Below are 27362 nucleotides of genomic sequence, written 5' to 3' on the forward strand. Positions count from 1 at the left end.
CGGCGGGTGGACTCCAAAATAGCCACCCTTTGCCGGTCCAAACATCGCGAGATGTCGCTGGTTGTTACAGTTCTCGCGGTACTCTGCGGCTTCTGTTTTAGCACACTCTTAAAGTGATAACTGATTCTCACCATCTCCCCCTTCAGGAGGCAAAGGATGAAGATTTATCCGTATTCCTAATGTACGACTGGTCTTGCTACCAGTAGAGCGAGTGAGGTACCCTCCGCGTCGGAAGCATATATGCTTAAGGGAAGGGAGTGGCGGAAGGAGTTCCTGAATCGAATACAGTGGAATGTAACCTTGCAATTAGGTCGGAAATTATTAAATTGGGGCTTCCAAACTACACCGGGAGAAACAGAATCATAGTTCGGAATGCAAACGAATGCCAAGAATGGTCTGTGACTCAAATGACCAGTTAAAGACAAATACTCGTGGCTAGACTCATGGCTGCAGCAAACATTGACTCATTGAGGTTAAGGGGGCCGGCAGACTGGCCTTTCCACCTCCATGAGACTGTAACTTGAAAACGTCCATTTGCCACATCAATAACATCAGAAAACGCAATATGAGGTCAGCATCTGGTCTGAGGGCAATTGCTACATTCAGGAGGTGGTGGCAGTATAAGGAGGAGGAATGAAGAAGGCCAACACGTGTCATCCAGATTCCAGTTCAGGACCTAGGTATACAAATAACCAAGACGACTCCATTCCTGCCTTCAAAATGGCAAATTACTCACGTAATCGAGAGAGAGGGTGGGGTGTAAAGGACACATAACCACTGAATTTCATAGCAACGTGATAATGCTAGATTATGTGACCCTTTTCAACCCTGCATCCCTAAACAAAGGACTGTGCCTCGCAAATATGTGCTCAGTAAATACTTGCTGAATGGATAAAACGGAGTTGCATAGGCACAGAGAGGGCAACTGTGACATACTGGAGTTGTAAAAAGCTTCAAAGAGGAGGTACTATTTGAGCTGTTTTGAAGGATGAATTTAATCCCCAGGTGAAAGAGGAATAAAAGCATCTCTGAATTTACCTCTCTTCCAAGAAATATGTACTCGTACTTTTTTTATCCTGGATCCAGAGCAGCAAAGCCTACCCTGCGTAGAGGGGGTTTATCACCACAATCAAGCATCAAATGGGCCTGGGGGCAACTGTGAAAAGTTCACTTGAAATGTGTAAACTCACCTCCACTGTAAAAATCTGCCTCTGCATAAGTTATATGGAAACTATACATCTTTTCAAAACTTTCATGACCCAGTTTTTTCCTGGAGCAATTTTCCTCTTTTGTTCTTCAAGATGGCCATAACAGACGTTACAGCGTGGGCGGTAAGCGGGAGAATAAATAAGGTGGTAAGTCCACTGGAGTATGTGCATGGGTCCAGGGAAGCCCCTGGTTCAGCGATGAGAGTAGTGTCTGACCTAAGGGAATATGCAAACACCCTAAGATGTAATCAGCTTAAGTACTTTGGTAGTTTACTCTAGCAAAGCCTCTTCTATAGCTTACGTTCCAGTTCATGGATCTAAAGAGGTCCCGCTGGGATTCAGGGAGGAGAGCGTTAATCTCCGCGAAATTTTTTTCCGTCACCAGAAAGTCACACCCTTTCAAGACGTCTACTAGTTCACTCTCGCGAGAGTATGAAAAAAGTCGTGCTTTTTATTAACCCCGCCCCCAGCCCTATTAGTTGCCAAGCAACGATGTAACCAACCTCCACAGTGCTGGGAAACTTGCGAGCTTGTGATCTTTCTCCTTCACAGTTCCAACCTTCTTCAGGAGCTAGCGACAGCGATTCCGATTTGAGCCCCGCCCCCTGGAGCCTGCGGGCGCTCGATTGGTGGACGATTCTCTCCAGGTGAGGGCCAACGCGGGAGTGGGCGGAGCCAGGCAGGGGCACGTGATTCGCCGGAGACTGGTGTGCCGGACCCCGGCCACCGTGTCTGCTCCTGGCTGTCGCGTTACCGGGTAGGTGCTGGGGCCACAGCCCGGAGAGGTCTTAGGAGGGATCCTAGGGTGAGCGACGGTTGTACAGCACCTTGAAGGGGTTAGGCGGGCGAGAGAAGGGGGGCTGCGTGCACCCTGATGAGGTGCGGGAAGATGAAGCCTAGCTGTTTCGGGGAAGTGCGGGCCCCCGGGCATCGCCCGGAGTGCGGACGTTTAGGGGCCCAGAGCCGCAGCTGGCGTGTGAGTTAGAGGATTTGTGTGGTCAGTGGAATAACAGTGCAAGGTCCTTGAAGCGGTAGGACTTTCCTTCCTCACGAGTCCCTTGTCTGGGTTTGCGCAGTGAACTCGGGGCTCTCCCACCCCCGTTCGAGTCAGGACTTACCCCTTATTCTGCAAGTGACCTTGGAGAAGTTATTTACCACCTCTTTGCTCCCCAGTGTTTCTTCCGTAGACTGCTTGCTAGGAGATAGATGGAGAGAGGGTGCGGACAAGGGCTTGAGAGTAAGAACACCAGAGGAGAAATAGTGACGTGCTAGGGCTGTCCCCGGGTCCAGCTACAGTTTTTCCTTCAGGGAACATGTATGAGATTTTCCCACTTATTTTTTTTTTTTTCAGAACTGAATTCTACCATTGGACTGCAATTACTTTATGATAGTGAACTTGATCTATTCGCAACCCATCCCACCCCCAGCTGCTGCCACTACTCTCCCCAGATTCTTAAATTGGAATCTGAAGTCAGGAAGGAACTTGGATAAGCCACTTAGTTAGATAAATGTCAGTTTTTCAATCTGTAAAATGGGGAGAAGTAATAATGGTAGCAAAATCTGTTTTATTATGGGATTATTGGAAGGATTGAAGAAGATAATGCATGTGAATGTAAACTCCTAAGTCAGCATTATAGATCAGGGTTCTGGTGCAACTCTTCACAGATAAGGAAACAGAGGGCTAGGGACATTCATGACTTATCCTAGGGCATGTAGCTATTAACTGGGAGAAGGAGGGCTGGACTTGACCCTTGGCCCAGGGTTTTTCACTTATACCTCACTGATCCTCTTTTGAGTGTTTTGAGGGATATTTCCTTCCTTCCCTTCCTTACATCCCCTTTGTCCCTTCCAGACGTCCCCTGAAGAGCTGCCATGTCTGGGAATTCTGCCCCTTCCTCAGAACAGAACAACAACAACTATGAAACCAAAACAAATCTCCGAATGTCAGAGAAGAAATGTTGTGAGTGTTGGGAAAGAGGAGGGGCTGCTGTCTCCCAGGATTTTATCTTGAGAATATTGTTGTAATTCTAGACTTTGCTGCTTGGTGGGAGTGAGAAATAGTTCTTCGACATGGGAATTTAAAACAAAGTCTACCGGGGGAATTTCCTTTCTGAAACAAGTAGACTCAGTGAAATGTCTGTCCTTGGGGCTAGACTGCTGGTGTAGCCCAGCATTTTCTTCCTGCTTTCTTTAACTGAATCTCTGTCTCCCCCACCCTGGGGGAATCTGCACAGTTGATTGATGCTGAAAGTTAGAGCCAGTATTATTGTACATGCAGTGAGTAAGGCTGAGTGGCAGGGTGCAGGAATTCCTTGGGGTTGCTACTGTTAAGTTTCCCTTTATCTCTTGGGCTAAGTTTTGTGAGGGTGCTGCTCACAGCAGAAATTGCAGGTAGGAACCAGTAGCTTATTTCTACAGGCCTAAGGGGAATCGGCCCTGATATTTCACTTCTCGCCATGTCTTGGGCACCTTACTTTCTCACAGGTTTAGTCTTTACACTCTGCAAACTATTTTCCCTGCAGGTTCATTGCTCTGGGGATGGGTTTCACAGGAGCATTTCCATGCCCATCTTTTAGACAGAGACAGCAGGTGGGTTTGCAGAGAGATGAAGTGTTCTTTCCTGTCCCCATGCATCTGCATGCCTAAGCATCCTTATAGACTGCAAGACTGCAGAGCCCAGGCCAAAAGGTCCTGAGCAGTTGGTCCCTAGATGTTTTGGGGAACCTCTAGGAAAGCTAACTCTTGTTAGCTTCCAGGTTCCTCTGGAACCCTATCAGTCAGTTCTTCTCACTTCAGTGGTTATATATATCAGCAGGTGGAAACAGCCAACCAGCATGAGACCTGGAATCATCTCATGTTTCAAGCTTTCCCCAGAGTCTCAACTTTGATGTCATGCCCTTGTCAGTCTCATGATTAATGATGATCATCTCTTTTCACCTAGCACTGATGAGGCTTGTTGGGGTTTGGGCTGCAGCAGAGGCAGGTTGTTTGGGTGTGATACTGGGGTTGGTGCACCTCTATGATTAGGGTCTTATTTGTCTGCCAGGGCAGGAAGCCAGGTACTGAGGGCAAACACCCTGTGGAAGATAACTAGTATAGCATGACGTTTGAGTGCAGCCTCTGAAGTCAGACTGCCTGGGTTCAAGTCTTGGTTTTACTACTTCATAACTGTGTGCTTTTTTTTTTTTTAAAGGAAAAGCAATTTCCCTACAATTCCAATTTGCTATAGGGTTGTTTTTTTTAAAAATTTGTTTATTTTATTTTTATTTTTGGCTGTGTTGGGTCTTCGTTTCTGTGTGAGGGCTTTCTCTAGTTGCGGCGAGCGGGGGCCACTCTGCATCGCAGTGCGCGGGCCTCTCACTATCGTGGCCTCTCTTGTTGCGGAGCACAGGCTCCAGACGTGCAGGCTCAGTAGTTGTGGCTCACGGGCCCAGTTGCTCCGTGGCATGTGGGATCTTCCCAGACCAGGGCTCGAACCCGTGTCCCCTGCATTGGCAGGCAGACTCTCAACCACTGCGCCACCAGGGAAGCCTAACTGTGTGCTTTTAACCAAGTTGCTTTTCTGCCCCATGCCCCGTTTACTTTTTGATAAAATGGGGTTACTAATAGTATCTTTCCCCAGAGTGATGTGAGAATTGAATGAGTAAATACAGGACAGCTCCTAGAAGAGTACTGGGCATGTGGCTAAACTGTGTTATTTTTCACTGGTGACTCTATTTGCATGTTGTGTTTGTTCCTGAAACATTATATATAGGTTGAATTATAGTCTAAACGCTGTGAGCTGGGAGCTCACTTTTTAAAAGAGCCCTGTGAAGAATTATATTTTCAGTAAAAAAATGTTTTCTCCTCTTGTGTGACAGTATGGTAACCCAGATTTGGGGGTATGGAATGCACACTTTAAAGAGAGGTGCCCTCGTGCTACTAGGACACTTGAGCCCAACAAGAGCAGAGAGCAGGTGGTGGTGTTTGGGGGTCAGGGGGAGTTGATAACTGTGGGAGTCTCTGACCCTGCACAATGCTCAGTGTCAGTCCTTCTAGTTCTGCTTTCTTCTCCATGGGACTCCCCTACCTGCCTTCCTAACTTTTTTTGCATTTTTTTTTTTTTGCCTCGAGGGCTTTTGATTAGTCAAAGAAGCAGTAATCCCAGGTCTCTTTCCTTCCTCTAGACTCTAATTCCTGATCTCTCCTTTCCAAGTTCTACCCTCTTCTCCCCCACTGGAGGTGTCTGGGTTATCCTGAAGCCACCGTCATTCATTTACCCCCCTCTCTTCTCCTTTCGTGGTTGGCCTGTGAGACTGTGACAGTCTATGAGAGTATGTGTTAGTTTATTTCCCTTCTTTCTGTTATTTGCCTGTATCTTGGAACAGGCTTCTTGGGCTGCTTAGTGTTCACACCCAGCAGTGGCTTTATTAATAGCTTACCCGTTATCCCATTGCTGTTAATTATACCTGTTGTTGGCTGACTTTGACTCTGGGAAGTGCCTGAACTCAAGGGCTGAAGAATGACTTTAGGGAGCCAGAACCTCAAAAGGAGCAGTACTGGAATTTCAGCTGCTCCAGGGATGGGGGAGAAGGGGAGGTGGTGCTGGCTGAGGTGCCCTTAAGGTGCTCAGATGACTGGTTTCAGGGCTCAGTGAAAGCAGGAATTAGGGGTAGCAGGGAAGGTCTACATGCTTTTCCTTCTTTGTTTCTTTTATTCTTTGATATTTTGAATAGGTCTGGAACAGACAAGTCCCTGTATGAACCTTCTCCTAATTATAAAAGCAATACGTGTTCATGAAAAATTCACACAATACAGAAAGAAAGTAAAAAGCAAGAAAATCTCACCATTTCTCCTGTCCCTGTTATGTTTGATTCTTTCCAAAATCTTATTCTGGTGTATCCTATTAATGGAAATAGGTCCACACTGTACATATTTTGTTCTACCATTCCCCTCCCACACACTTTTTTTAAACTATATTCTGGACATTTTTTTCATGTCGATAAGTTCAAATTTACTTCATTCTGCATGGTATTGCCTTGTGTGGATATGCCAGCCTCTCCCTGATGGACATTTACATTGTTTCCAATTTTCCGCCATCACAAACAATGCTGTAGTGAGCATCCTTGCATATACACCTTTCCCTGTTTGTGCCAGCAGCTTTCCCTACAGAAATAACAGGAGGAAAGATAGACACCTTTGAAACATTGATCAGCATCCCTCAAAAGTTCTATATTGTTAGCTGTTTTTAATATTTCAAAGCACGTGATAGAAATTGGGCATTAAACTATAGCTTCGACGGTTAACTAAAACATTAACTTTCTTAGCGTTTGGCTGCAGAACTTCGATATGTTATGCTTATCAGTCAAATGGCAGGACATAATTGGCAGTTTTATGACTTCTGATGAATAAAAAGAAGATACTACTAATGAAGCACACTTTAAAGGGTAGCATATTTCAAAATATTGGGGCTGTTTAGAACAAAAAGTGGAAGATGACTTGGTCATGAGAAGGCCGGGAACCATTGGCCTTCTAGACCACCCTTCAGGTTTAGATTAGAGAGCAGAGTTATGCTGGCCACATGGCTCCCTTTTGTCAGGTGCTGACAAGAGCTGGTTACTAGGACTGATTGGGCAGTCATGAAACCAGGAGTCTGGGCAGAGCCCTGACCTTGACTTTCTATTGAGGGACTGTGGGCCAAGCTCTTCCCTTTTCTGGGCTTGAGGTTTTCTGTCCACAGAAGGGAAGTTATCACACCTTCGTTGCCTCGAAGTGTGTTCATGAAGGGAAAATAAGTTTAAGATTGAGAAAGTGAGTTCAGCCTTGTGTAAAGAAGGTAGAAGAGAATTTCAGGATTGAAACAGCTTTCCATTATTTGTCAAGGGGTAAGTTACATTGTCTCCAAAATTAATCAGCATAAAGTGTCTACTGTTCAAATTAAGGTGGTGATGGCTTTGTTTTTTAACAGGCAGAACAGAATGTACCTAGTTTTGCCCATGTGGCAATTTGAGATAGGAAGTGTGGTTTAGTTTTGTCCTTCGGAAATCGAGCAGCGCTGGTTGCAGCAGGTGTGTGTGGGTGTGTTGTGGGCAGAGGTGGGAGGTATGGTGCTGGGGGCCACCGTGGGGAGCCCTTGGTGGCCTGTGTTTTCTTTTGTCCTTAGAACTCTCTGTCCAGTTTGGTAAACATGGAGCAGCTGGTTCCCTGGTCAGCCTCAGAGCGTCTCCCAAGTATCAGTTCATTTTCAGCTTCAGGGAGGATAACAGGACCTTTGGGAGAAGTGCCTAATGGGCTGGAAGGTGTGGACCAAGCAGTACTAGAAGTGCAGGTAATGAGCCAAGCCATGGTGATTGAGAAGAGTGCAGTGCTGGGCTGGAGAAAGTGAAGACTCAGGAGGATTTCACTCCTGAAACCTGAGGCAGCTGATCTGTCTGTTAGGGGTCAGAGATCAGGCATTAACATCAGCCGAGGCTGCAGCATGGCGTTTGCTTGTCTTTGTGCTCCCTGTTTGGACAGAGATGAAAATCACTTCTGTTGCTCATTGCCTACCTTGGACGGTCTCCTGCTCCGGCCCAGGAATTTTCCATGTGCCTAGTAGGTAAAGGACTAAAAGCCAACCCCTCTGACCCCAAGTCTGGGCATCCACCCCTCCTTCACCACCAGGGCGCTGTTTGGCTTCTGGGTACTTCTTGCCAAACACCCCCAGGAAACTCTCTTCCTTCCGAGGTCTGTTCTCTACCCACACCCCTCTGCCCACTTCTCCACTGAGATCTTTTTACATTCCCTTCTCAAAAAATAAAGGATGACGTTCCCATCCAAGTACCCCAGTTTTGCTGAATTGTTTCTTAGCCTGACAGGGTCACCTTGTCCCAGGGAAGAGGAGCAGCAACTACTTGTGGGGCACCTTCTGGAAAGCAGTGCTGGGAAGACGAAGGCGAAAGTGGTTCTTTCCCATCTGCACACAGGGCCTCCCTCCTTTCCCATCTGAGCCCTCCCAGGTGACCTCAGTGTGGGTCTTGGCCCCAGGAACGTGGCTGGCAGCTTGCAGGGCACTCTCCCACCCCTCCGCCGTGGCAGGATGCGCAGGAAGGGGCCAGCCCCTGTGAGCAAGCTGATGAGGAATCAGAGGCTCTTTTCATGGAGAAAAGCTGCCAAGGAAGCACAAGATCAGGATTCTAGGGCCAGCCCTTCCCGTGACTCATTGTGTGTCCTTAGGCAAGTCACCTGGCCTCTGAGCATCTAGTTTGCCCCCAGCTGCCCAGTGAGACCTGTCTCTGTAAATGAGCATTCCTGAAATCAATTGTTTTCTAAAGAAGGGCGGACCAATGGCTATTCCTGCTTTTTAAACTGTCTTGCTTTTACTTGGGCCTTTGAGGCAGGCTGGCTGGGATGCCCTTGTGGGCCAGCTTTACCACGAAGCTTCCTGAGGTCTAGTCAGAACCCGTGTCAGGTAGGCGTTGACACCGTCTAAGTGGTTTAGAAGTTCTGGCTTAAACTAGTGGCCTGAGCACAAAGGCCAAAACAGGTTAAGGCCAGGCTCTTTTTTCGGTGCGCAAGCTCTTGCCTGTGGCTCTGAAGGGATAGATGGGATCCTCAGGATAGAAACTCTGTTGGATCTGTTATAGGAGCTGGCTCAGTGCTGCACTGGTAGAATCTCCAGGCCCGAGACTTTCCTTCATGGCTGTATCACTCCCGTGTCACTAGATACTCTCATGCTAAGGAAGATGCTATGGTTACTGTCTTTCTAATCCTGGCCACTTTTTTTTTCTCTTTCCATCTTGTGCACCTCTGTGAAGACTTTGGACAAGTGGGAAAGACATGTCTTAGTTTGGGTACTTTCTGGAAGTCTACATGACCCTTTGACTGTCTTTTAGGAGGGTTTACCCGGTATCTCCTCGGTTTGCCTTTCCAGTCCTCCTGGACCCTGGCCTCATTGAGGTGTATGAGGATCAAACCAGATTCTGAGCATGAAGTCCCAGCCCCGCGCACAAACCTTACTTGACCCGTCTTTATTTAGTTTTGTTCTGTTCCATTTCCCTCTAGCGTGGGCATCCTACATGACCAACTCCCCAACCCTCATTGTTATGATTGGCTTACCAGCCCGGGGCAAAACCTACGTGTCCAAGAAACTCACACGCTACCTCAACTGGATTGGGGTGCCCACCAAAGGTAGGTGCAAACATGCATTCCTTGGGAAAGGAAGTGATCAGTTCCTGGGCCTCACAGGCCTCTGGGAGACTTATTCTCCCTGGCATTAAGGTTACAGGGTGCTCCTGGCAGCAATGGTGGTTGCTTCCTGGTTTACTGGATTTATTCCCTGTCCATACACTTGTTCCTCCTGGCCTGGCTGAATTGGCCTAGTTTGGGGGCAATGCCTTTGATAGGAGTATTAAGAATTAAATGAGTATAGAGCTTTACATTTCCAAAGCCCTTACATCTACATTATCTAGCAGTATCCATGGGGAATAGCCAAAATGGCTGAGGAAATTGAAAGTCAGACAGTTTAAGACTTGTCCAAATTCTGGTAAGTCAGAACTTGAACTTAACCTGATTCTTAATCTGGTGTTGTTTCCAACATACCGTGGTGCTTTTTTCATCCCCTTGGCCACTCTGACATTAGACCAAGAAGTCCCCTTTGGGACATCGTATTGTTTCACTGCTGAAGGGTATGGGTGTCTTCTGCAGTGTTTAATCTTGGGGTGTATCGGCGTCAAGCGGTCAAGTCCTATAAGTCCTATGACTTCTTCCGGCATGACAACGAGGAGGCCATGAAGATACGCAAGTGAGTCTTCTAGGCCTGACTGCCAGGCCAGCTCTTTCTTGGCCGTCATGAGACTGGATGTGATGGGGCTTGGTTTTCCTTTCAGTAAATATCTTGTGGGGATTTTAAGTGGAAGTTATCTGCTGGGCAGCTCACCATGGGCTTGGGTGGGTAGAACAGGGCTCGGAAAGTTGCGTGTGTGCTCGTAGGCTAAGCCTCCAGAGGGGTAAGACACGTGCATGGGACAGGGGAAGAGGAAAGATATAGGATGGTAGAAGAATCTCAATGGGCAAGTTGAAAGGTCTAATTAGGGAAAATTTTTGATCAGTGGGGAAACTGAACAGGAAGGGGCGTGATCCCTGTGGCACCCCTGCCGTTCATGTCTCTGGCTGTGCCCGAGCTTGGCCCCGGCCCAGTCCTCTGGCTGATTCCTCTGTTCTCTTGGCAGACAGTGTGCTCTGGTGGCGCTGGAGGATGTGAAGGCGTATCTCACGGAGGACAGTGGGCAGATTGCGGTAAGCCTCACCTGCCGCCTCCCCCGTCTCCCCCCTTTCAGCAGCCTGGCTGCACCGCCCCACCTTGGGTCGCCTTGGTGGGATTTCATTTCTCGGTCCCCGTTCATCTGTCTTGTGGGCTCTCTTCCCAGGTGTTTGATGCTACCAATACCACTCGAGAGAGGAGGGCCTTGATTTTGAACTTTGCCGAGGAGAATTCCTTCAAGGTAGAATCTGCCTCCAAGCTGGAGGAGGAGGGGTGAGTGGAGGTGGGGAGTTAGGAGGGACATGCAGATCTGTTTGACTCTGGTGGGTGAGGACAGGATTGGACATCTGATTCTCTCCTCTTGGTGAGTCACCGCCAGTCCTTGAGTGTTTTCTTTCAGGTCCTTTCTCAGCTCCTTAGCCTGTATGTATGAGGCCCTGGGGATGTGGTAAGAGCTATTTTTAAATGAAGAGGCCTTGAAGGCCACTTTCATGAAAGAAAATCCCAGGGGATGTGGTGGCTCTGGTGGAGCAGATATGAGCGTGTGCTCTTAATTAACAGCCTGGCCATTACTGACTCATTGATCACTGCCTTCTCTCCCTGGCCAGGTGTTCTTTGTGGAATCCGTCTGCGATGATCCCGATGTCATTGCTGCCAACATCCTGGTAGGTGACATCCCCTCACACCACCACCTCTTTATGCCTTGTGTGTGTGTTGGTGGAGGTGGGGTGGGGAGTCAACCCGCTAATGAAAGAGAGAAATAGACATGTTTAACAACACAGGGTGATCTTTTCGATCTGCCAGAACACCGTTTTGTACTTCCACACTCTTCCCTTGGGAAAAGAAAGAGGCTTTGAGGAAGAAAGTAAGAATTAGCTGTTGAACAGAGGCCAAACTTAAACTGTAGGAGCCCTGGCCCTGTGTTCTGGGTATTAGCTAGATGTTGAGACCTAGGTGTGTTCTTAGAATAGATCAGACTCTTCATTATCTGTGAGGGCCACCTTATAGGAAGGTCATCTGCCCACCACTTGTCTAATATTGAGGTCAGCATTCTATGCACTGAGCACCTCGTGCTGTGTGTGGTCACAGCTTATGCCCGTGCCCATCTGATGGCTGTGCTGGGCTGTGCCGAGTGGATATGCATGCACTGTGTCATGGTGGTGCTCTCCCAGCACTGTGGGAACTTGCTGAAGAGGTGTCTGGTCTGAGTCAGCTGTGTATCAGATCAAGCACCCTATTCTCATTGCCCTTGGGGAGAAATTGAATCCCATTCTGTTTTCCCAGGAAGGTACATAAAAGGATTGGGGCCCAAGAACTGCTTCAGCTGCGTGACCGCCTCTGTCCTTCAGCCAAGGGCAGGCACATGACTCCCCAGTTGTCCTTCCCTTCTTGGTTGCCAGGGTCACAGGACAGGGAGGGGTTGCTCAGTGAATGGGGATTGCCAATGCTCCAGTGAAAGGCCACTTCTATGGCCTTCCTTTTCTTTATTTAGCAGTGGCTGTTTGGCAGGAGGGCTGTTAAGGGCAGACCTCTGACTAGGCCCTGCTCTCCCTGTGATTCCAGGAGGTAAAGGTGTCGAGCCCTGACTACCCTGAAAGGAACAGGGAGAATGTGATGGAGGACTTCCTAAAGAGAATTGAGTGCTACAAAGTCACCTATCAACCCCTTGACCCAGACAACTATGACAAGTAAGGTTTAAGGCCAAGGTTTGAAGGGCCTGAGGCAGGGGTCTCATTTGAGAAAAGAGCCTTTCTCCCCTCGTCCCTAGACTTCCCTCTGACAATCCAGACCTCTGTTTACATCATTCCAGGGAAACGAGGTATGGATTTGTGGCCTCTAGGCAGATTGAATCTTATACCTGAACACTGGAGTGGTTTTTATCCTGAGTTCTTCTGGTCTATCCTCTAGAGCATGATTTCTCAACCTTAGCATGACTGACATTTTGAACTGGATAGTTCTGTGCTGTGGGGCTGTCTTGTGCTCTGTAGCTGTCTTTAGCAGCATCCCTGACCTGTGCCCACTAGATACCAGTAGCACTCCCAAGCTGTGACAACCAGAAAGGTTTCCAGACTTTGCCAAATGTCCCCTGGGGAGCAAAATCACCCCCTGTTGAGAACCACTGCTCTAGATCAGTAGTTTTGAATTAGGGTGTTGTAGGACACCCCTTAGAGGTGTGTCATCAGTTTTTGATCAATTTTTAAAGTTTATTGTGTGTGTGTATAGGTATATATATGTATAAAAATATATAGTAATACATATGAATATATGTGCATATATTCCATATGTAAAATAACATAATATGTAAATTTATTTTGCATAAAACAATATATTGTACGTGTGTATGCATATATAAATATATATATTTAAGTGGTTTTTTAGATATTACTTACTATGGCAGTGCCTATCAGCCGTGTGGCATAGAACACAGGTTAACTTGATGTGTGTGAACGAAAAGAGCCGTAGCAAGATGCCAGGACCATGCTGAAGAATGACATGTGCACAGGGAGACCTGTGAGAAGGTGGCCTTTGAAAAAGCATGCAGTCAGTACAGCTCTAGTCAGATAAGAATACAGCCCTGAAGCCAAGCAAATGGCAAGACAGTGTGCATAGCCACTGTTAAATTGCTTCAGTGGTCTGCTTCATCTTTCGAGTCTTTCAGTTCCTTCAAGTATGTTGCCCACAATGTTAGTGTTTGGAGGTGTTTCTTAATACAGAAGTTGAAAACCACTGCCCTAGATATGGCATAATAGTATATTCTTCATTTAGCCCAAAGTCCTACATAGAAAAATATTGTAGAAGAATATGTGTGTGTGTGTGTGTGTGTGTGTGTGTGTGTGTGTGTGTGTGTGTATGTATAAATGTTACCTCTGGTGGTAGGGTTATGGGTAATTTTTATTTACATCATTCTTTCTTAAAAAAATTTTTTTTGGAATAAACACTTATTATTTTTATAGTGAGAACAATTCCGTGATGGCCACAAAGCAAACAGTCTATGTGAGTGCCTTTGAGAGAAACTTGATTTATGTAGATGGGGGGGAACGCACAGAGATCTCTGTCTATGGTTCTGCACCCCCCTCCTCGCCCCTCCCCGCTGGCCGATGCCATACTCTGACTCCGTCTTGACTGCCTCAGGTGGGCGCTGTGCTTCTCAACAAACTTCAGGGTTAGCAAAATCTTCAGGTCATCTAGTCTAGCCCCTGAGGGGAAGCCTGAATTCTGTTTATCTAACTTAGCTACAGTGCCTGGCACAGTGTAGGCACTGAGGAAATGGTACTGCCTGACGAGAAGTTCAGGAAAGTTTACTGCATCTTGGTTCTGAGGAGCGCTCCATCTCTTTCCATTTGGTTCCTTACATCTGGGTCGGGGTGTGGCAGGAGAGGCAGAAGAGCTGCTGGGAGCCTGCAAGTAACTATACAGATCCTTTCCCCTCCTCCTGTTATCCTCAGATTTTCATACCCAGGGGATTTTTTTTTTTTTTTTTTTTTTTCCTGCTCTGTTCCAGGGATCTTTCTTTCATCAAGGTGATAAACGTGGGCCAGCGATTTCTAGTGAACAAAGTCCAGGACTACATCCAGAGCAAGATCGTCTACTACCTCATGAATATCCATGTCCATCCTCGCACCATTTACCTTTGCCGGCACGGAGAGAGCGAGTTCAATCTCTTGGGGAAGATTGGGGGTGACTCAGGCCTCTCGGTGCGGGGAAAACAGGTGAGTAGTTAGCCAGCAGGCTGGATTTCTCAGGCTTAGAGTTAGAAGGGCATGGTGGATGTCATCTCTTTGATCCCCTTACTTCTTACTGAATCCTATTGGGGTTTAGGCTGTGGTTTCAGATAGTCAAACAAGTAAAGAGACATTTTCTTGTTCACTGATTCTGGCTCTGCATTGAAGGGTGCGTAACTTGGAACCATTTCTGCTGTGATCATTCAGCCATCACATATTTATTGGGCTCAACTTGTATGCTCAGCATGGTACAGGGTGCTCTGGTTAAAGTTCATTTCCTCTTGGGTTTATTATAACTATGTAGCACCTTTCAGAGTTTGACTGGGGTCATGCACATTGTCCTTTTTAGGCTGAGTTAACGGTCCTCTGTGTGTGTGTGTGTGTGTGTCTGTGTGTGTCTGTGTGTGTCTATGTGTGTCTGTGTCTGTATTTCCTTTCTTTCTTTCTTTTTTTTTTGGCTGTGCCACGCGCGGCTTGCAGGATCTTAGTTCCCCTGACCAGGGATCGAACCCGCGTCCCCTGCAGTGGAGGCGTGGAGGCCTAACCACTGATCAACAGGGAATTCCCTGTGTGTGTGTTTTCTTTTAAAATTTTTATTTCACACCCCAGTTTGCCCAGGCTCTAAGGAAGTTTCTGGAGGAACAGGAGATAGCAGACCTCAAAGTGTGGACAAGTCAGTTGAAGAGGACTATCCAGACCGCTGAATCTCTGGGGGTGACCTATGAGCAGTGGAAGATTCTGAATGAGATTGATGCTGTGAGTAGGAAGCTCTGATGGCTAAAAAGCCAGTAAGGGTCTCCTATTCAGGCAGGAACTCTCAGAAGTCACCATGTGGGCCGTTCATCTAGAAAACTAGAACCACCAAGTAGAGACTTTGAGGAAGCTGAATCTATGGCCAGTTTAGGGAATAAGGGGGAACAATGCACCCCCAATCAGGGCTTCCTGCCTGCTTGACACACCTGTGCCAATGATGGGACCTGAACCAATTTTTGACCTAGCCCCTGGCACCTGGAGAGAGTGAAGCTCCATTTGGATCCTTCATATATTTCCCTCCTAGGAAAAAGAGATAGCTGACAACTCACTTCTTTAATTTCTGCTTAGGCCACCTGGTCAGCTACTCTGGAAAAGTCCTTTCCAATTTGTTCTTGGCTTTCTGTGTCCTTGAACGCAAAAGTAGGCATTTCTTTTTCTTTCCTTCCTCTGTACCCTTTTATGCCTTCTACAAAAATTCCCTAGTGCCTTCAGTTTCCCCTCCTTCCCTGCTTCCTGTTCCTTTTATCCTGCTCACTTTTCTTGACCTCTAAGTTCCCCACAGCAGTAGGAGAAAGCGGCAGCTTAAGCTAGAGAGGCGGCCCCCTCTCCCAGTGGCCCTCGCCCTGCTAGTCGGTCAGTTGCAGTGCATGAAGGGAGCTAGCCCAGTGCCTGGCACGAATAACTAATATCCTTCACGGCCGCCTTTTCATTTGGGGGGCTGTGTGGGTCCAGTTCGCCTCTTCCAGCCGTGTGGCTCCTGCAGGGCGTGTGCGAGGAGATGACTTATGCGGAGATAAAGGAGCAGTACCCAGACGAGTTTGCGCTTCGAGATGAAGAGAAATATCTGTATCGATATCCTGGAGGGGAGGTGAGATTTCCCTCACGAGGGGTGACTGCCCCACCCTTTGCTAGGGGCTTAGCTTTAATTTTGGGGAAGGACTGAATGTGAGTTTGGGGACCGAGAAAGGGTACTTAAGGCATCATTTAGTTTCTCTTCCTACCTTTGGGGCCTGCCGTGTTTAATTCAGCTCTGGCAGTCGGCAGTCCGATGCCTCATTGATTTGTTAAGATCTCCAGAGAAAGGGTAACAAGATAGCCTCTGTTGCTGAGTATATTTTAGAATCAGCATGGTCTTTTTTAACTTCTTTTTTTTTCATTCCACCCCCACCCAAGCAGGTATAGGACCCAAGTAAATATATGGGATATGAATGATTTTCCTCTCATCTGCGGTGTTTAAGGCTGCTTGCTGGTCCAAGTGGCTTCATAGTCTAGGGGTGTGAGGCAAAGGTAAATAAAACAAAACAACAGGGGTCTAGGAAATCCCTAGGAGCCTTTGTTGCCTTACACTCTTGCCTATTCTGTCGAGAGAAAAACAACCCCACAGGCTGCATTCAGATTTTCTCTTCTTGACCTGCAATTTTCTCGGTCTGAACGTTGCTCTTGCAAAGTCTGAATATTCTCAAGAGATAGCAGGGCTGCGGGTGGTTAGCAGGCGACACGAAGGCGCCAAACCTCCAGGAGGAAAGCCAGCTGGGGAGAAAGGAGAAGCGGCCTCTTAACTCTGGACCCAGCCACCGACTTGGCTGCCAGCTTGCGCCTCCTACCAGCCCGCCCCACTTCCCCCACAGTCGTACCAGGACCTGGTGCAGCGGCTGGAGCCTGTCATCATGGAGCTGGAGCGTCAGGGCAACGTCCTCGTCATCTCCCACCAGGCTGTCATGCGCTGCCTCCTGGCCTACTTCTTGGACAAGGGTGCAGGTGCCATTGGAGGGAAGGGCCGGGGACACATCCACAGGGAGGGGGCTGGACTTGGGGTGGCACCAGGATCCCTGGCAACGAGACCTCCCCCTCTTCCACTCAAATCAGAGTACATTCTTCAGGCAGCAGTGTGGGGCTCCCAGCAGCCACTGGGCCAACTACTTGCTGAATTTACTCTGCTGGTGCAAAAACCCCCAGTGGACAGCAGCTGCTGCTTGAGCTCTTGGTCCTGCCTGGCTAAAGGGGCAGCACTGCGTTAACACTCCTGGCAGCATTAGAAAAGTGGTTGAACGTTCCCGGCTTGTTACTTGGGCTACTCGGAGGGTGATAATCTTAGAAGCATCTTCATCCTTTGGATTCAGGGTAGATGGTTTCTGGGGAGAGCAATAAGGAAGTGCTGCTGTCTTCTCTGATACTCCCCTCCCTTCCCTTCCTGATCTACCTGAGCTGCTGGGAAGCCCGCAGGCTGACCTTTGGTGTACCCACGATGCCCCAGTCTTCCCTCCTGTGGGACCCTGGCTGCGGCACTTACTCTTGTTTTGCCTGCAGGGAAGGCTCTAAAGTGGGCTTTTTTCCTTTCTTAGCCGCTAAGTAGCTTGGGTGTCTTCCTTGGAGGCTATGTTGATAATTGTCTGTGGGGTTAGAGGAGGAGATGTCTAACTCCAGGTCAGGGTAAAGAAAACTCAGGAGCGCCTTAGACGCTCTCTTCCACTAACTTGACCTTGCTTCATAATACTGAGACTTCCTCTACCTGGTCTTTCTGCTTTCAGATGAGCTACCGTACCTGAGGTGCCCTCTCCATACCATCTTCAAACTTACTCCTGTGGCCTACGGTAACTATGAGCCTAGGAGCTGGGCAGGAGGTGGGGATAGAGGAAGGTCAGGATTTTTGAATTTTCTCTGAAGTTTGCCTAGAAGTTCGACTTCCTCACCTGTATATACCAGGGAAGTTCCATCAGTGCCTTCCATTTTTAAAGGGATGTATGTATGTATTTGGGAATATATATGTTCTTTTATTACCATACTGAAACTAAGGAATTTTTCTTTGAGCTTTTTTCCTGAAGCCCTCTCCACTTTCCTCTGTTTTCTCAGGGTGCAAAGTGGAAACAATTAAACTTAACGTGGAGGCTGTGAACACTCACCGTGACAAGCCAACTGTAAGTATTTTCCCACGGATGACATGCTGGTTCCCCATCACTTCGAGTCTTTGAACCTTTGACACCGAGAGACTGGGTTTCTTTTATGTACAAAAGGAAAACCGATCCAGAACTCATGTCCCATGTAGTTTGCTTACTTCCAAAAAGAAGAGATGTTGGAATTACTATTTTTTAAAATCAGTATCTCTTTCCTGAGTCTTAACCTTGCAGATTGGCTCTTGGAAATCCAATGAACTATGGAAAGTGTTTGGCAGAAGTGAAATGCAAATCTTCCCCCCAGAAAGCACTCCCTTTAGAAAGCAGGATCCAGAGGTGCCTGTAAGCTGGGGTCAGGAGGTATAGGGTTGTTCCTAGGTCTGTCCTGGTAATCTGTGTGATCTTAAATAACCCCCTTCCTTTCTTTGAGCCTCTTTCCTGCTTTGAAGTATGGTGCTCAAGGAGCTTCTACCCCTACAACCTTTAGTCTCCCGGGGCTGGGGGACCAGGCCGTGGCCCACGTCTTAGGAGAGACCCCATCTGCAGAGGAGCAGGAGTGCAGGAGGCTGCTGTGGTTTATGAGTGAGCTTTTGGCTTGGCTTTCATTTGTGTGGTGTCCCTCGTTTCCAATCAGAACAACTTCCCCAAGAACCAAACCCCTGTAAGGATGAGAAGGAACAGCTTTACGCCTCTGTCCAGTTCGAATACAGTAAGGCGTCCAAGAAATTACAGTGTTGGGAGCCGGCCCCTCAAGCCCCTCAGCCCTCTCCGTGCCCTGGACATGCAAGAAGGGGCCGACCAGCCGAAGACCCAAGTCAGCATTCCGGTGGTGTAACCGTGTGTCTCCCTCCCGTCCTGGCCTCCTGCCCTTGTCACTAATCACCAAGGAGTCATTTAACTTCCAACTCCCACCCCCACCCCCCGCCCCAGCCCCACACCATGGGTCTTAGCAGAGAATGTGAGGTCATGTGTTTCCAGACCAACCTTAGCTAGTGTAGGGTGTGAGACATCTCCCCGCCCAGGGGCAAGCTGGCGAGTTGGGTGTTTTAGGACAGGTCCTCAGTTGGGGGTGTCTGGAGGAGGAGGAAAAGGGATCCACTCTCCTGGGGTGATTGGCAGAGCTGGGGCTGAGGCTTAGCTGTGGTTCCTGTCTGTCCACGGTGTCTAAACTCACTAATGTCCTTGTGTTGGTAAAGTGGGGGCAGGGTGGAGGGGGACACAGAAGCCCATTTCCCTTCCACCTTTGTCTCTTCCAGGTGTGCTTTACTCACAGTCCTGACCTGCCTGCTTTCTTCCCCCCTCTCATGTCCCCTTTGGATTGCCCAGTGTGATGCATGGCGTTGTTGTGTGTCTGTCTAGGAGGGAAGGGGCGGTGGGTGGGAGAGAAGTCTGGCCTCCGTTGATGTTCTCTGCAGTGGGCCTAGATGGATCTGGACTGGGGGAGCCTTTCTTTTCCCTTCTCCCTGCCTCTCAAGCCAGGTCCTATAAGGGTCAGCCCAGGCTACAGAACATCCACAGAAGCTCTGGAGCCTGCAGGTAGACATAGGATGAGAGTTCTTGCCTCCTTTCATGAGAAACAATCCTAAAGTCTTCAATACCCTGGGGGAAGCTGGCTTTCAGTCTGTGTGAAATATCTTGGTTTGTACTTTTCAGACATAGGTCTCTGGGCTGCAGAGGGGTGAGGTCTCTGGGCTGCGGAGGGGTAAGGTTTCGGAGAGTAGGCTGGCCTCTAGCTCTTACAGGCCTCTTGGAGGAGTGTCATACATTTTCTCCAGTGGCTCCTGGCTTCTTTGCCAACTACAGGAACTTTCCTGCCAAAGCCAGTGACCTCCGGGACTGTTCAGAAGGACAGAGTTAGATTCAGGAGTCACCACTGAGGTTTGAATTGCTCAAGGGAAAGGCAGAGAAGAGTTCACTAGAGCTGCTAGTGAACTAGTAATTTTCAACACATTCTAGTAATTCTCAACACATTCTCCTTTTTAAGTTAAAAAAGTTTTTGCGTGAGCAGTTTTTTTCCCCAGATATTGGGAAAGCCTGGTGATAAATTAAATCCCCCTCACTAGGGTATTATTTTATCTCATCTTGATGTCCAGAGTAGTCTTGGAATCCTGTGGGGTCTAGCTCTTGACTGTTTACGCATTTACTTGTGTCATTTTATTTTTTCTGTAAGATTAAATAGGAAATGTTTAGAGTAGGGATTCTTAGCCCCTTGGTGGCCCACGATGGCATACCTCCCCCAATTTTGTATACAAAATATATGAATATACGTATGTGCATTTTTCTGAGAGGCAAGTCTAGAGTTCTCATGAGATTTTTAAAAGAGAGAGAGGACCCCGCACCTTAAAGTTATCAATCTGTCTCTTAGAGGTGACCAGTGAGAGCAAGTTAGCTATTTGCCAGGGATGTTTTTGTTTGGTAATAGGAGACCTTTTGTTGTGCTTCTCATCTAGGAGTCTTCATTAGAATCCCCTATAGAACTTTTGAAACATGCACATGCCTGTGTCCACTCTAGGCTTAATTCTGACTCATTCTCTGGGATTACGGTCTGGGCATGCATGTGTTTAAATAGCTTCTCTGATGATTCTGAATCATAGTCCAGGTTAGAACTCTATTTTATGTTGTTGGGTGGAGAAACAGTAGTTCCTTGGACCAAGCGTCAACCTGGGAATTCTGAATTCCTCATGGTTTTGAAAGGACAGTTCCCTGGAGTTAGATGTGTGAGCAGATCACAGTATTGAATGAAGTTACCCCCTCATTGTTACCTCAGGAAGCAACCTGTTCCGGCTTTAACACTTTACATTGCAGGGTGATGTGGAACAAATCACTATGTCATATAAACGTCCTATGATAATAGCTGAGAATTTTAAGCACCCTGGAGAGAGGTACTGAGATAAAACTTGTGGGATGATAAAGGTTATCATCACAGGCAGCTGGCTTGTGACCTTGAGTCCTTTATTGCTGCATCCTGAGTAGGACATCACAGCCAATTTCAAAGGCCACTTGCCTAGATTCTGCTCGAAATTGCCTTCCAGACATAAGGTAACTTCCTATTCCTGTTTAGCCATTATATAATGTGTACCTAGTGTCCATGTTTGTGGGGCTTTGGGCTGGGTGGAGTGGTGGTGGGAGAAGGAGACACCGAAGCAGGAGAAAAAGTCCTTGCCCTGAAAAAGGTTATTTTAGAGAAGGAACATATAATTTATAATAAATGAACATTTGTGAAAGAGCAACACATTGAGTCAGTAAATGTGGATGTCCAAATGGAGTAGAGATTCCTTCTGACTTTTCCCTTGTCCTACATGTATGAGACTAAAAGGGTTGGGAGTGGGAATGTCCCCCAGAATGATGTGTTCTAGGAGGTGTGTGTGGCACTTTTACAAGGTTGTCTTGTCTAGCTTTGCTTAGCTGGTGGCATCTTTAGCCCAAATGGACATTCAGTCTTTTCTCCTGCCGTGAGGTGAGAGTGAATCAGAACTAATGCATGAGAAGGAGCATTTTGATCCAAGTTGTGACTTTGGGCTGTATGTACTCCTAGCGAGAAGAGAATTCTCTAACAAACTAGCATTGTATTACCTTGTTATAAACCCCTGCATTAGACACAGGGCACTGGGCTGTTCATTTGGGCTCTCAGCCTGCTGATATTTTGCCATTCTCCCCACGTGTTAGTTTGCTTCCCCAAGAAGAGGAGCATGAGGTGGTCTTATTATTCTCAGATTGGACATGAGAAATTAGAACTTGACAACAGCAAGGATTTCAGCGTTGTTTGGTTTTTAGAGCAAGATCCCTCCAGAGAAGTTTCAGCAGAAAGGAGTCAGGAGAGCATAGAATAGAATAGAGCTCTCATTCCACATTTTAGAGAAGTCCTGTTCCCTATCTTTTCTTTCCTGTCCTCCTCTCCCCTTCTTATTTGAGTGTGTGTTGGTAGTATATACACGTTACTCTGATTATATGTCTATCACAAATGCTAGTAAGAAAGGATGAACTCCAGAGTACCTTTTGCTGAGGCTTTCAGCTGTGTTATGGGAGAAATAGGTGAAGGCTTTAGCATTTAATCTACTGGTAGAAAATTAGGAAAGGAAAAATCACTGTATTATCTTTGATAATCAATGATTATCTTTTTCCTGCTTTAAAACTAAATGAGGAATTCCATGACAGATATGAAGAGGAATCTAAAGCAGATTTAGACAACTAGCTTCTTTTCCTATCTCTTAATCCTTAAATTGGAATTTGGCTCATATTTATTATCTGTATTGTTTTTGCTCTTGTTTTGGTAAGGAGATTGTTTTGCATTCAGTTGGAAAGTAGAATAAGAAAATCTGTTAAAATCACGCATTGTGCCAGGGGTCTGCCCCATATCCTTAACTCTGGTTTTTGATTTTTTGTGTTTTTTTGTCCATCCCCCACCCGCTCACTAACTCCCAAGCAGTTAGGGTTAGGAGCACAAGATATTTGTATCCTAGACTGAACGGTTGAGTGTTTCCTGTGAGGATCTGGGTGTTCCTCTTTGCAACCCACATTTGATCTTTAGAGACACTGGCATTTTGAAGAAACATGATACAGCTGTTTGGAAATAAATCCATCTTATGATGTATCTGTGAGTAGAAGATCTGAGTACCAGAGAAACTCACTGATGCTTGGGGTAGCCAAAGGACAAGGGGAATAAGTGCCTAATAATTGAGGGAACTCTATCTGGGTTGTATAGTCTTACGCACATTCCATTGTCTTTGTTAAGCCCAGAGGCCATGTTGTGTTTGTTTTCCAGAAATTTGATAACTTTACATAGGTTTTCTGGTATACATTTTGACTTGTGTTTTAAAATATTTTAATTTGAATTAAATAATTTTATTGGAATTAAATATTTTAATTTTAATTTGATTCACAATTGAATCAGGTTGCAACATTGGCAGGATTGATCTCTGACTTCCGATCGAGGTGACACAGACATCAGAAGTATGTCCAGGAATTTAATTTAGACTCATCATGTCTAGAACACTGTATCTAGAAGTATCTATATGCTGACTGCCTGACAGACTGTGGTAGGGTCCGCATGCTGCCTGACAGATTCTGGTAGGGTCCCTATGCTGAGTAACCAACAGGCTCTACTAAGATCTGTAAGCTGACAAGTCTGACTGTTTTCTAATTGTACCAGTTGACACTGTATGCATGTTACTACAATTCTCTGTCTATTGTACATGTCCTACAAAGAAAGGAAGTAACCACTCCACATGTTTTCTTTAGGGGGAAGTTCTATACACTATGATTTTTAATAGATACTTCTTTTAGAGTAGCAGCCAAACTCTAATCATTTTGTAGAAAATGAAGTTTGAACATCACTTGTAAGTTATTTTGTAAACTCAGCTAAGGAAATGCCTGCTCAGAGCCTGACACTGTTACCTCTACTTGAAGTCATCCTATCCATTCCCCCATTTCTGGGCAGGACTTCCACCTTCTGAACTTTCTGTGTCCTCAGCTTCCCTGGTATGGGCTGTAGCATTCCATTGGATAATGCTGCTGTTTTTAGTCCGCTACCCATTTGCCTCTTAATTATAATATAATCAATAAAAATGCAAAGGAAATTTTGGCAAAAGTATTCTTTTCAGTAAGGCTTTCACTGGGGATCCATGACCAATTTTTACCTACTCAGTGTTTTTTATATCTGAATTGCTTGTGTACATTTTTTTTTTCTTGTGTTGAAGTAACAAAATCAATTCATTCTGATATGGTGATAGTTTTGCTGTGGCAAAAGCAAAGGACTTGTCACCAGCTGTGCCCTTTGGAAGGATTGGGAGTGGGCTCAGCACCACTGGGTTAAATGGAATGGACTGAGTTGGGAACCGAAGCAATAGAGCTATCCTGCATGTTTCCTAGGCACAGCTGTGTTGAAAGAAGGAATGTTAATCCTTAGCAGCATTCTAATTTAATCTGGTGACATTGATGTCAAAATATGGCACTCAGATCCACATAAGGTATATAACTGTATTTGAAATGTGTTTTTGTGTGTGTGTGTGTAGAATGGGTAAATAAAATCGTTGAGTAACTTGAATCTATCAGAAGGCTTCTGGGTTTTTTGTTTTGTATTTTGGGTTGTGTTCTCCACCACTCCCCCACCCCCAAAACTTTGCCTCAGGTTGCTTGGCGACTGAGCCTCAGACCAGCAAAAGCCAGACCACCGAGTGACTGGAGTCCTTGGTGGAGGCGTGGCTCTCTTGCACCACCTTCTGGGGAAGATGGGAAGGACATTATAGAAGGCACCTGAACTTAGTCGTGGGTACTTTTTGGCGCCTCTACAAGAATTAAGAAAAAATTACCTTTGACCACACTGTGCTCTGACTCACACTAGCAACGTGGAACTCATTATTTATTGTGGAAAAAAAAAAAACCTTTGGCGATCTCTTAGAATTAGTGGACTGTTCCTTCTAAAATACTACCTTCCTGTTTCTAAAGAGATTACAGCTGGTGAGGTAAAATGGCATTTAACTGCTTCTGGGATAGGAAAAACAGGTGGGATTGTGTCACTATTCTCATGCCTTATTTATTCCTTGTTACCTTAACAAGGACCAGGAGCTCATTAGACCTGCAGGCTCTTGGGCCCCATCCCAGGCCTGCTGAATCAGACTCTTCATTTTAACTGGATGACGAGGCAATTCAGATGCACATTTAACATTTGAGAAACACTGTTCTGGGGGAAGAATTTCTCACAAGGTCAAAGGTTGGAGCCCAGTTTATGGGAGGAAGTTGACTATTGCTCTGATGACTGGTTTCAGGATGGACTGGGTTAACTACAGCGGTAGGGACCCTCCTCAGAAGCCAAGTAGCCCCTGCCCGCAGTATCGTTTTTTTGGCCTGGTCTTTTGGCTGATGTAGCCTAAATACCCTCCTTTTACCACGGGGCTCCCTACTGCTTCTGCCTCCTATCTTGGATATGTAGCTTAGCTCCAGGTCTGAAAGGAGTGCTTGGTCCAACATGGTCACAAGGTCGGTTCCTCAGGGAAGGAAGCTCAGGACTAGGCCATTAGAGTTCGTCTGACTCCCGAGGGTAGAGGGGCGTGTGCTAGCCCACCGATGTGTTCACGCACGTGTGCGGATGTGGGGATGTGAGCCGCGGGGAGCACTGGAAGGGTGGGTGAGGGGTTCTGCTCAACTTCCTTCATTAGTCATTTGGCGGCGGTGTAATGGCTTTATTTCTCTTCCTCTCTGGCTCCTAGGCGGAGACCTCGCTGGCTGTGCATAGGCTCTCCTCTCCAGCCTCCCCCACATTGCTCTCCTGATGATGTGAAGGCTGAGGCCAGACCTCTCCGGGAGACTGGCCTACTGAAAAACTTGGCATGTCAGCTCCAAAGGGGCTTGAGCAGGAAGTTCAGTGGGGATTGGACATTCGGGGCCACCCAAATGAGCCCTGAAAAAGCTGCACCACATTTCTTCCCCTCATGCCTAATGGGAATATCAGTTACACTGAAAAACTTGACTTCCCTGTGCCTCAAAACATTTCACAGCCTGAACCAATTTCGTTTTGATCATCTCTTTGTTAGGTTTGGCCCAAGTTGGTCAATCCTGTTCCATTTTGGCATTTAACATCTGACCTGTGACTGTATCCCTAGCTGGCTTTCTTTGCCTAATGTGCAAATGTACCTCTTCAGATTTAATTGTTTCCAAGTGAGAGGGCTGAACTCCAGCAAACCATTTCTGTGCTGTAAGAGCTGGTCTCTACATCCACTCCAAGTGCGCAGGCTAGGGTACAATATGCATAGGTTTGCGGTCACTTTTTTGTCACATTGGAAACGAGACAAATTCACCAGGTGAATGGAGGGTATCTGAGAAATTCAGTCCCTAAAACGTCTCTTCTGCGGTGACGGAAGAGCGGCATCAGTAGCAACCTTTTTGTTTAGAGAAGTTTTTCTTGTTTCAGGCCCCTTGAAGGCAGGATCTGACTACAAGACTCCACAAAATATGTACCTTTCTTCTGAGTTCTCTTTTGTAGCTACTGTATTTTCTACCTGATACTGTGTGCCTCTCAAAGCTGAAGAGGGCTGACGTCATCCTCTCTGGTGGTTGGAAATGAGGGCTGGAGAGAAAAGTAGGGTGCCATTTGGATCACATGAAGAAGTAAAAGAAGTTTCCTTGGGAATCGACTCTCCCAAGGAGTTCTTTTGGTTTCAGAACAGGTGCAGGGAGACATGCCCTTCTGTGGGGTCTGCTACCGTGATACGGTCTCTGAGAAAGCTGTGGTTATGACTTCAAGAGCATCTGGTCTTCTAATCCCTTCCTCTTAGCTAATTGTCACTATTGTGGTCTACTGGTCTCTCATGTAGAACCTTGGGGGAATGGGATGGGGGGGAACCAAGCCCTCAATGCATTAATCATGTGGTTTCCCTTAAAGATAAACCAGGTAATTATTCCTTAGATCAGTGATTGTCAAATATACAAATATGTCCCTGCAGATGCGATTTTAATATGTCACTGCTCTTGAAGGAAGGCATGGAAGCTCCCAAGGATACTGTATCTTACAAGCAAAATCCTTTTTTTTTTTTTTTTAAAGAATAGTAAGTTATTAACTTTTTAAATTTTTTTCCCGTTTTCATTCAGATGCCCACTTGCTGGTCAAGAGGGTGAGTAGCAAGAAGAGTAGTGCAATGCAATTTTCCCGAATGGTTCTTTTATACTGTGGATGATACAGGACCCTGTTACCTAAGATGTGATGCGCTGGGCTGCTGGCAGTTCAGCAACCAGCAACTAGGAGCTTATTTTAAGTGCACAAAGCTGCCTTCAGAAAGTCTCCTACCCTGCTCTGTAGCAGGTAATTTTCATCTAGCTGCTCATAGCATGTTGTACTGTAATGATTTTGTTCTTGTGATGCAGGTTTCTTTCTGCATCTAAATACACTGTCTTTTGATGATCTGATAAATGTTTTTATTTAGTTATTTATTCATCCATGTAAGGTATTTTTAAGTCCCCATATTAATATCTGCATGTATTTAATCAGAATGTAAGGTAATTTGTGTTGTCAGGTTTTGTTTGGTAGAAATTTAGGTATTTTGAGTATTTAAGTTTAAAGTCCATAGTATTACCTTAAATTAAAATTTCAGAATGTAGGTACCCATCTTCTGTAAAAGGATAATAACTATGTGAAGGCACAGTGGATTTCTTTTGAATACTTTTTTTTTCATTGATTTTTATTATAAGTATAAACCAAGAGATACATTTCTCTGGAGAAAAGTTTACTTCCTGGATAAATAAGATCATGCTAAAATTTGTGAATAATATGTATTGCTTTTGTAATAAGAAATATAATAAAAGTTATTTTTAATTAAAAAGTGCAGCTAATTTTTAAAATCACACACAAAAGAAGGTAATATTTGGTACATTATACATACACAATAGTAACACCATGCAAAATATATTTGACGCTAGCTAGCTTCTTTAAAATGATTCTCAAATTATTAGATTGTGTATATATTAACAACTGGTGGTTTTTTTTTTTTTTTTGGGAGTTGCTCCTGATGGGCCATGTTTGTTTGTTTGTTTGTTTATTTATGGCTGTGTTGGGTCTTCGTTTCTGTGCAAGGGCTTT

At 46.1% G+C, this 27362-nt stretch overlaps 1 protein-coding gene across 9 annotated transcripts; it reads left to right on the forward strand.

Annotated features, from left to right (window-relative positions):
• Positions 1–1728: 1728 nt before the first annotated feature.
• On the forward strand, positions 1729–27030 carry PFKFB2 (6-phosphofructo-2-kinase/fructose-2,6-biphosphatase 2). Of its 9 annotated transcripts, none has more exons than XM_059940689.1 (16): positions 1729–1855; positions 3061–3168; positions 9231–9356; positions 9873–9969; positions 10397–10463; positions 10595–10669; positions 11037–11093; positions 11992–12116; positions 13931–14138; positions 14760–14906; positions 15667–15771; positions 16532–16661; positions 17432–17494; positions 17754–17818; positions 18429–18620; positions 25000–27030. In XM_059940689.1, exons 2-16 carry the CDS (start codon positions 3081–3083, stop codon positions 25060–25062), a joined length of 1608 nt encoding a protein of 535 aa, XP_059796672.1. In that variant the 5' UTR covers positions 1729–1855; positions 3061–3080; the 3' UTR covers positions 25063–27030. The 9 variants fall into 9 exon arrangements, with proteins under 9 accessions (XP_059796672.1, XP_059796687.1, XP_059796718.1 ...); XM_059940704.1 differs by having other exon boundaries at positions 18429–18608; XM_059940698.1 differs by lacking the exon at positions 1729–1855 and adding an exon at positions 1882–1965.
• The last annotated feature ends 332 nt before the right edge of the window (positions 27031–27362 follow it).

The sequence above is a fragment of the Balaenoptera ricei genome, chromosome 1 (genome assembly GCF_028023285.1).
Source record: "Balaenoptera ricei isolate mBalRic1 chromosome 1, mBalRic1.hap2, whole genome shotgun sequence".
Taxonomy (NCBI): domain Eukaryota; kingdom Metazoa; phylum Chordata; class Mammalia; order Artiodactyla; family Balaenopteridae; genus Balaenoptera; species Balaenoptera ricei.

Bases quoted from the DNA above. Each gene is read 5' to 3' on its own strand.
- PFKFB2 (XM_059940689.1), top strand. From the start codon at position 3,081: ATGTCTGGGAATTCTGCCCCTTCCTCAGAACAGAACAACAACAACTAT. The intron at 9,357-9,872 runs GTAGGTGCAAAC...TGTCTTCTGCAG, and splicing joins GATTGGGGTGCCCACCAAAG to TGTTTAATCTTGGGGTGTAT. The intron at 18,621-24,999 runs GTGGTGTAACCG...TCTGGCTCCTAG, and splicing joins AGACCCAAGTCAGCATTCCG to GCGGAGACCTCGCTGGCTGT.